The sequence below is a fragment of the Barbus barbus genome (assembly GCF_936440315.1).
Source record: "Barbus barbus genome assembly, chromosome: 4".
NCBI classification, from domain to species: Eukaryota; Metazoa; Chordata; class Actinopteri; order Cypriniformes; family Cyprinidae; genus Barbus; species Barbus barbus.
Window position 1 is genome coordinate 32,981,893 of NC_136732.1, and position 10,061 is coordinate 32,991,953.

The following is a 10,061-nucleotide window of genomic DNA, read 5'->3' on the forward strand; positions in this document are numbered from 1 at the left end:
CATTGGAAAACAAGCATATTTAGAGCATTTTATCATATTTAGAGCAAAATATACCAGTGGAAATATTATAGCTTAGTCTAAATAAGCGTGTGTTTGTGTTGTGTGTAAAGCAAAGAAGGAGGGTCATTAAATGGAGAATTTGGTTTCTGTATCAGTAGCACGTCAGTAAACGTCACACAACACGTGTACACACACAGTACAGGAATCACATAATTTAATACTTCATAATTTAAGACTTCATGCAGTTGAAGGTGAGGTTTGATACAGATCAATGGTTGTAAAATGCACCTGTTTTCCTGGAGCTCAGTGGTGTATATATCAGAATCAGAATGAGCTTTATTGGCCAGGTATGTTTACACATACGAGGAAATTGTTGTAGTGACAGAAGCTCCACGGTGCAACAGAAAGACAGCAGCTGCACAGGACACGGGTAATAAAGAATAATATACAAATAGGCAATGTACAAAACAGCAAAAACACAATATATAATATAGACAATTATGTGTGTACAGGTCTGATATGTGCAAATTTGAAAGAAAAAATAAGTATGTGTGGTGAATAAATAATGTATGATAGAGTTGTGTGCTTTCACTCTCTCTTTCATCCAGCTACACGCAGTGACGTAACTACTCAGGTTTAATACTTTCCTGTTTAATTTTAGAATGTAAATCCCCTGATTGTGCGGTTCTGATTGATTAAGGTGCACTTCTGGGTTCTATTGCTGAGAAGAAATCATAGTGTGCTGTTTTTCTGTGATGTGCATGTTGATCGTTTTGTCATTCCATAAGTCTTGGGCTCAATATCAAAACTTAATGTTCACATGAAGTAGTTTTAAAACAATAATGTCAAAATGTAGACGTGGAAATGCTGAATCCGTGGATACATGTTCCCCTCCTGGTTTTATGTTATATTTGGCATTAATTACCACTCTTCTCAGAAGGAAAATGTACATGATCTCTTTGACCTTTGTGTGTGACAAGTATTCTCAAAGCTTTTAGGCTTGAACCTATAGGGCACACATGCTTCTGGTTCCCAAAGTTATAATGTACTAAAAGAGAGACGGCAATTAGAGACATTCCCTGGGGTAGAACACAAAGCACAGACGTTGACCGGTGATAGTGGTGCATGTGGACTTCCTCTCCCTCCCACTGGCCATAAGAACAGAGTATGTAGCCTATATTGGATGTTCCCTTAATTAATTCTTAGTCTTTAAAATTACAATCCATAATTATTATGTTGTTTAAAGATCAAATGTTGATTGTCAATTGACATTTGCTTTGTATTGAGTGGAATTATTATTATTCAATTGCATTTATTGTTAATTAAAAACATTGTTGCACAATAAATGTGTGTAATTTTAAGGTGCAACAGTGGAACACCAGAGAAACAAATCTATAGATAGGCCTATCCACCTTTTTCTTCAATGCAGAAGTAAGCCTATGGGTGAGAATTCCGGTTCATTAGCCGTTATAGATAAATAACGAGAAGGATAACAACGTGCAGTAAATGGTAAAACTGTTTGCACTACAAACCAATGTTCATAATTAAGATAACACATTAAAATAATATCGTAAGACACAAATTTTCAATATCAAGCAGCAAAACGAACTGTTTTGTACAGCTAAAAATAGCTGGACATGGATGAGAGCGGAAGTTAGACCCATAGAATGTACAAATGGCCCATTTTTACTGCAAGAAAAAGGTGGATACGTCCAGTAAATAAATAGACCGTTTCCATGGTTACATTTGTCACCATGGTTATGAATTATGATTCTCTTCCAATGACAGACAGCAGGATATCCATAGCTCAATAGCAAGATTTAACAGCATTTATAATTATTATTTTTTAAGATAATAAAACAGCATTAAATTTTTTTACGATTGTAAAGTCATATGAGCTTCACCTATTGCTCAAATTAGGTTTCACTCTTCTTTCTTTCTTAGTCATTTTTATGCTTAAATACAGTTGAATATTAGAGTGTCGAAATATTAATCATTGAATTCTCACACTTCACTCTCTCGCATTACAATGGCATTTGTTTCATGCTAGATTACACAGCTTCTGACACAATATGATTCATCTATGTGTTTTGTACTTAAACTGATGTTTGATCAGTTTTTTCCTCAGTTGTACCCTCATGCCATGCCAGTGTTCAATTGTTTTCCTGATTCTCTCTCTCCCCGTGTTTAAATTATGCAATTCAGTTACTTCATTCAGCTTGAGGTGAGATTTGATGCTTTATGGTTATACATTGCACCTATTTACCTGGAACTCATTGCTACAAATAACCTCAAATCTAACATACATATGCACAAAGTTGCACATCTCTACTCGGGTTTATTACTTATTTATGTTCAATATTAGAATGTAGCTAAATCGTGTATTTTGATTCAGTAAGGTACACTTCTGAATCCTATTGCTGAGAAGAAAATTTTTATTGCGTTTCAGATTTTGAATTTCTGTGTTGTCTTTATTTGTATCACCACCTTTTCTCCTCTCTGCTGGAAAATCCAGATCTTGTCGTAGGTGGGTTTATATGGTATCTGGTCCAAGCTTATCATTAATGGTTTTTAACCCACTCAAAAGCTGCTTGGTTGACTATGCAGCCGGAAAACCTGCTGGTCTTGGTTATAACATGTTTTCAAGCTGGTTAGAGCTGGTATACCTCTCTAGACCAGCAAAAGTTTGAGCAGCTTGAGCACCTTAAGCCCGGTACACACCAAGCCGACGCTGATGAACTAGTGGCGACAGAAGCAGACTGCGGGGTTGGCTCACGTCTGCAGCGTCTAGGTCCAAAGCTGCCCTGACACACTAAGCCGACGCTCGACACCCGACAGCCAAGTAGCACGTTTATTCTGTGCCTTTCACGTGCACTGGTTCGCTAGCTGAACAGCCAATCAGAATGATCAGATGGCCTGACTGACCAACGAGCTCCGACGCTGATTCAACATGTCGAATCGGCCGAAAAAAGCCGTCGAGGACCAATTTCAGCCGACGGTGCGAAACACACTGGGAAAACTTAGTCGGCCGACGAACAAAAACTGCCCGACAGCCGACCGTCGGCTTGGTGTGTACCGGGCTTAAAACTGGTATGGCCTGGTTTTTCCTGCAGGGCTAAGCTCATTTGCTATAAAGTACCTCACTGTTTTACATCTATCTTGCCGCCTTTTCTGAAGAGCTGAAATCACCATGAGCTGACTCACTTTCACCCTCAGAAACCCAGCTGAAGAGGTTATGAGGACATGACCTGAAAACAGCCATGCGGCTGCATTAAAATAGTGTGAATAATGACTTCATTTTCCTTTCATAACCAGACGGACTTTTAAAAACAATAAACTGTGGGACTGTGGGTTATATGATGGTTTCAAGATGTAGTTTAGTGTGGTACTGTATTTTTGGAGAGGATGATGTCGAGAGGATCATCTCTTTTTCCTCTCTTCTCTGTGAAAGAGGATGACTTTGGCTATAATCTACCTTGATGAAACGATTAATTTATTTAAATCATCTTATATAATGCCTTCTTTATTTAATCAGGCACACTTATTTTCCCCCACAGAGCAAAGTGATGGATGAGGTGAGTGGGAGAACGCTCTCTCCTTTGTTCCCTCTTTGTCTCTGTCTTTCATTCTCACCTCTTCCATTCACTTTGCTCTGATTTTGAAAAGGAGGGAGATTGTCAGGATCACTAATTATCGCATAAGAAACCAGAGGTTGGTGTTGGTCTGTTGTTAGTTGCATGTTGAACTTCATTTCTAAAAGCTCTTGGGTTAAAAAACTACTTGCATAATTAAATGGACTTGTCGTATTATGCTCAATGTTTCACTTTCTTTTACAACTTTCAATTTAAAGAAAAAAAATACTACTGAGGTAATAAAAATAAACATTTAAATATATTCATAATGTTACACAATTTTACTTTTCAAGTCAAATTATATTGTTTTAATTATAAGGTGAAAATACTGATGAAGGAAATATTTTTTGCAGTGTGCCCTTAAGCCAATACTGACTTTTCATTCTTTAACATCTACCATAGAAGTAGCTTATAGTATTGATCATTTCCTTTCACATTCGCAAGTGGGCAGCTGTTTTGATACTGAGGAAAGAAACACCAATAAAGAAAGGTCAAACTGAAGTTCATACCTCATAAAACACACATACACTAGCACAATGTAACTGTTGCTTTAGCAAAACATGTAATGTTGTTAATATCTTGTTTTAGAGCTTCAAAATTTGGCTACAACACGTAGAAATCCATAACTTATGGGTTTAATATGGCACTGAAGCGACATGAAACTGATGTTTTTCCTCTGACTGTCATTGTATACAAGCGGTTTTATTTAAGGGTGTCTGGCCTGAGCATGAATGTTGAATGATGGTTTGTTGTGAAAAAAAAGTTTTAACTGTATCCCATCATGCCTTATCTTTCATTCATCCACTCACACAGTATATATTTTCTACTCACTTTCTAATACTGAATAGATAACTTTTTGTCTTTGCTATTTGCTAGCCTGGGAACCATTTTGCTCATTGTCAGTTAGCAGTAAATCGGCGTCTGTGTAGGTGTTAATTATCTTTCGCACACCTCTAAAGTAGTACCTCATTACATGGTAAAAATAAAACTATCAGACATTGCAGTCTTTGCTCTGACGTAAAGGGAAAAAAATCAGTGGAATATGGAGAGCATGGATAAATGTCTTCAAGTCACTTTATTGCTGTAAATCACACCAAAACAAGAGTGTATCATGTTCTACTCTATATCCAAGCAAACACACTAGTGGTTGACAACCTATTTTGTACAAATTCTGTTAACAAGAGAGAGATTTAGTCAATATGGCACCCAGGCTAGCTTAATATTGCATAATGATACTACTTAAAGCTATCACTTCAAACTACAGTATGAATCATATAATCAGATTTCAAGTTTTCCTACAGGAAGGCCTCGCTTTTCCAACAACTACAAAAAGCACTTTCTTTTCCTGACCTGTCCCCAACTACAGCATGGCTCTAGGACAGTGGGTCAAGGTTTCATATGGCACTTGCAATGCTCTGTAGCTAACCGTTACAACCAACACTAGAAGAATAGGCTGAGTCTACGATAAAGCAAAGTTTTAAGGTGACAATCAAGGATCATATTTCGGATTCTTTGTGATATGATCTCTGATCGAAGTTCAGATTGGCTGAAAGGGTCTCTAGCTCAGTCCCCCTCTCACCCCCATCCTCTTCTTGCTCCTCTTCATCCCTACTAATGAAGGCTAACTCGTTCTCATAGCAGAAGTTGGCGGCGGACTCCAAGGACTTGTTCTCCTCCATGTCTTTGGCGCTGCAACGTGGCGTTGAGGGAACCTCGTAGGTCTTATGAAAGTGCGAATAGTCCACCTTATACTGGCTGCGTTCCTCAAACACCACGGGCTCAAAGCGATGGCCCCAAAAGATCTCGCTGGCCAGGTAGGAGCTGCGCACCTGAGCCGTCATCGCAGTCGCCTCGACCATCCCTTCCAGTATGACCACAATCTCAAAATCAGATGTCTCCAGGTCCTGCTTGCTGATTCCATACAGAGGACTCTCCTCGTTTATCTCGTGGAGGATGGTGAGAGGAGCAACCAAGAAGATCCGGTCGAGACCTTGGTCGTAACCCACATTGATGTCGATCTGATCGAGCGGTATGTATTCGCCCTCTTCTGTGATTCGGGCCTTCATAAGCTGCGCCCGCACGTGAGCCTCTACGATGTGACTTTTCCTCAAGTTCCCAACCCGCCACATGAGACACAGCTTCCCGTCGCGCATTGCGATGACAGCATTGTGTGAGAACAGTATCGTTTCTGCCCGTTTCTTAGGTCGCGCCATTTTGGCCATGATGGCACCGATCATGAAAGAGTCAATGATGCAGCCCACGATGGACTGGAAGACGACCATGAACACCGCTAAGGGACACTCCTCAGTTACGCAGCGGAATCCGTAGCCGATCGTTGTTTGCGTCTCAACTGAGAACAAAAACGCTGCAACAAAGCTGTTGACCTGCATGACACATGGTGTGAAGTCATCTTTAATGGGCCAGTCTAAGTCACCGTGGACAAGAGCAATAAGCCAGAAGGCAAAACCAAACGCGAGCCAGGACAGGACAAATGCAAGAGAGAAAAGGACAAACATCCAGCGCCAACGAATGTCCACGCAGGTGGTGAAGATGTCGGCGAGGTAGCGCTGAGATTGCTCGTCCATGTGAGCAAAACTGACATTGCACTGGCCTGTCTTGTTTACGAAGCGGCTCCGAACCTTCCGGCGCGTCTGGATCTTGCCGTTACCAAAGCCATTGCCGAGGGCGGGCATGTTGCCGTGCCGGTACACGTCCTCCTCCGACGATGACACGATGTTGTAGTGGTGGGGCTTGCCCACACTCATGCCACTCTGCCCGACCAGAACCAATCCGTAAGTGAGAGAGAGTACCAAAGCAACTTTGGATCAGTTTGCGTTGCCTGAAGATGAAGCAAAAAAAAGATCAGTCATGCAGTCTTTGTTCATTGTATATCGTTTGTCATATGGTTATGCTCATGTTTTCAACCCCCTTGCAGAATTATTATTTTTTTTTTTTATAAATGGTCATACTTTAATATAAGGTCCAATTCTCACTATTAACAAACCATTAACTACAACTTTTGCCTCAATAAACTCCTAATATGCTGCTTATTAATAGTTAGTAAGGTAGTTGTTAAATTGAGGTATTGGGTAGGCTTGGGCATGTAAAATATGGTCATGCAGAATATGTGCTTTTTAAGTACTAATAAACAGCCAATATGTTAATAATAGGCATGCTAACAAGCAACTGGTAAACAGTGATAATTGGTCCCTATACTAAAGTGTTACCAAATAAATTGGATAAAATCTTATCCCTCTTATTTGGTAGTGCCCTAAAAGGATTGCATAACACATATTTAAATAAATTCCACAGATAAAATGCATTTACAGAAATTAAAAAAAAAAGTTTAAAAGTTTCTTAATATTTTGTTTAATAACAGTAATGAAGTAATGGCTGATGAAAATTCAGCTTTGCCATCTAAAGAATAAATGACACTTTAAAATACATTAAAGGTACTGTATGAAGGATTGACAAGTTTGAACTAAGTATTGCAGTCCAAATTCAAAATATCGGAGAGGGTTTTTTTCACCCGGCCCCTCCTCCTCAGATTTGATGCACACGCAGGTTGCCAGATTAATGACACCAACGAGCGCACATGACGATGAATGACATGAAATACGCCCTGTTTTCCACCATCTGGCAACCTGGGGTGCCGAAATACAATTGGGTAAACTGGCAGTGGGCGGGTTTCACAAACCAAAACAGAGACCGACATTCCGGCCCAGAACGCACATTTTCAAAGGAGAATAACTGACTGTAGCATGTTTTTCAGATAAACAAGTATGTTAACTTAGCATGTTTCTTAAATATCTGCAAACATATTATGGTATTTTTATGCATTAGTAGAGTGAAAAACTTACAGCACCTTTAAAATAGGAAAGCTTTTTAACTTGTAAAAATATTTCACAATATTACAGTTTTTACAGTTAATTGATCAAATCAATTCAGCCTTAGTGAGCATAAGAGACTTTGCTAAAACGTTTTTTTTTTAAATCCACCTTTTACTAAGTGTATGTAATATTTTGAGGACAACTAAGTAATTATTTAAATAAAATGTAAAACGAATGCAATAAGCCATGGGAGGTGGTTAGAGGTGTTCTTTGGAAAGACGCAAAGCCTCCATGGTAAAAATCACTGTAACACAGGGCCTCAGGTGGCTTAATGCTTTTAGAAAATGGCAGTATGATGAAAAATGGTAACATATATCAGGATCTATTAATAATAATTAAAATAAACAACCCCTTAAGTAATTTAGTTGATTGCTCTAACTGTAGATTGTTTATGGTATCATCTTTGCACATTAATATAAAACATGCGGTTACAGTAGTCTGTGTCTGCATCTTTTTTATCTTTGAATGTGTCTCATCCAATCAGAATTTGGAGTCTGAACTCTCCATTTTATAAATACAATAAACATCGAAAGTCAATGAAAGGGAAACCTAAGTGATGCAGGCCAAAATAGTCCTAAAATAAATCTTCTAAATTCTCACTGCAGCTAAAAACGTGTGTTACTCCATTGCGTGAGTGTGTGCAAAAGTGCTACTCTGTAAGTGTGAGCGAGGAACGAGCAAGATGTGCAGATCCGTCGTCTGTTTTTTGTTTTTTTTTCACAGCAGATGTAGCTAATTAAAGTAATTTCACACTTTTGCTGCGAAACTCCGCACCTTTGCGCAGTGAAGTGCTGAAGTGTGCACACCTCATAGCCCCGAGAGGAGCTGTACTGCGGGCCTTATTGTTATGGTTATCATGATTATCATCCGAATTTTCTCACTGCACTTTTTTTGACAGAGCTCTGAGCCGGGAGCTGCCAGTGGGGTCCAGATTTAGGCGTCTAGCCAGCGCCTGTGTCAAGTGATCTGTCTTTCTAATAATAGATGCCTGTCTCAGTGCGCCTACTGCACGCACACACACATTTGCAAGAATCTGTGCTCCAAGACATACTGTACTGACAGAGAGACATCAAAACACACAAACTTCCCATGCACACACAGACACACACACTGGGGGCTGGGTAGTGTCAGGTGCTGCTATATTGGTGAGTGCAAATAGTTAAGAAGCCGCAGATTCAACGAGAGTGATAATAAGAAAAACATATCATTTTCTTTATGCATACCCATGATTGCACAAAAATGCAGCATAATTCTACAATACTCTAAACTAAAAGAATCACATGAAAAACTGGGATATAGAGGTTTCCATGGAAACCTGTCTGGTAGAAATTTTGTGTGTGTGTAGGTGTGTGTGTTTGTTTGAGGGGTGACTGTCGGCTTTATGCGGTGGTATTTTAGTCATCATCATCCAGGTGGCCAATCACTCCAAATTGAGAGAAGAGACGAGAGAGAGACAGCTGAGCACTTAATAAGTTTTTCAATGATAGCTGTGAGAATACAAAGTAGATTTCCACTCGAGGGGAGACAGTGGGGTCGGTATCTTCACTACGTCCTGATGTGATGTCAGCTAATTCCAATCTAAATGTCAGCAGATCCAGTGACCACTTAGTGGTTCGATAGCAGTACTATGATGAGTAAAGATAAACTAATCCAAGTTCTGTGATAGCTAAAGGTGACAACTAACAAACACTCGGTCCTCAGTATTTCTGCTATATTTAACTCCTATATTATCAATTTTTCTTGTCTCTTTGCTCATGTTTTCGAGACCCACTGAATTTCTTGAGATTTCCAGTAGTTCTGAAATGTAATAAAATTAAATTACATATATAAAATATCCAAATGTAATTTTAAATCTAAAATATATTAAAATTAAATTCTATCTATATCATATTTCTATTTTATCGTATATATATATATATATACATCAAAGTGACTGTGTGTGTGTGTGTGTGTGTGTGTGTGTGTGTGTGTGTGTGTGTGTGTAAATCTCCAGAGATAATTTGAAGATTTATTTGAAAAATATGAATTATGAATTCAATCAAATATGAATTAAACATTTATTCATTTATAATATTTGATCTATTTCCTATTTATTTTATGCACTAAGCATTTTGCGCTAAAACTAAAATTTCAAAATGATCTGTGCTCTGAACCCTCAAATATGCACTGAACATTTTGCACTAAAATAATGCCATAAATTGGGTTCCTTTGCACCAATAAAAATATTAATTGTGAAAAGGTTTTGTACTTTGTTGCATTCAGAAAGAGTTGTGGGTATAGATATTTTCTGATATATAGAAGATAATTTCGCTTATGGGCTTCTGACGTAAATAGTGAGTGAAGTGACATTCAGCCAAGTATGGTGACCCATACTCGGAATTCGTGCTCTGCATTTAACCCATCCAACGTGCACACACACAGCAGTGAACACACACACACCGTGAACACACACCCGGAGCAGTGGGCAGCCATTTTATGCTGCAGCGCCCGGGGAGCAGTTGGGGGTTCGGTGCCTTGCTCAAGGGCACCTCAGTCGTGG

The 10,061-nt window shown here is 39.0% G+C and overlaps 1 protein-coding gene across 1 annotated transcript; it reads right to left on the reverse strand.

Moving 5' to 3' along the window:
- Positions 1–5,128: 5,128 nt before the first annotated feature.
- Positions 5,129–6,397, reverse strand: LOC306866004 (ATP-sensitive inward rectifier potassium channel 12-like; the record flags this gene model as incomplete). The annotated part of the gene is made up of 1 exon (XM_079410940.1): positions 5,129–6,397. One exon carries the CDS (start codon positions 6,395–6,397, stop codon positions 5,129–5,131), a length of 1,269 nt encoding a protein of 422 aa, XP_079267066.1.
- Between the last annotated feature and the right edge of the window lie 3,664 nt (positions 6,398–10,061).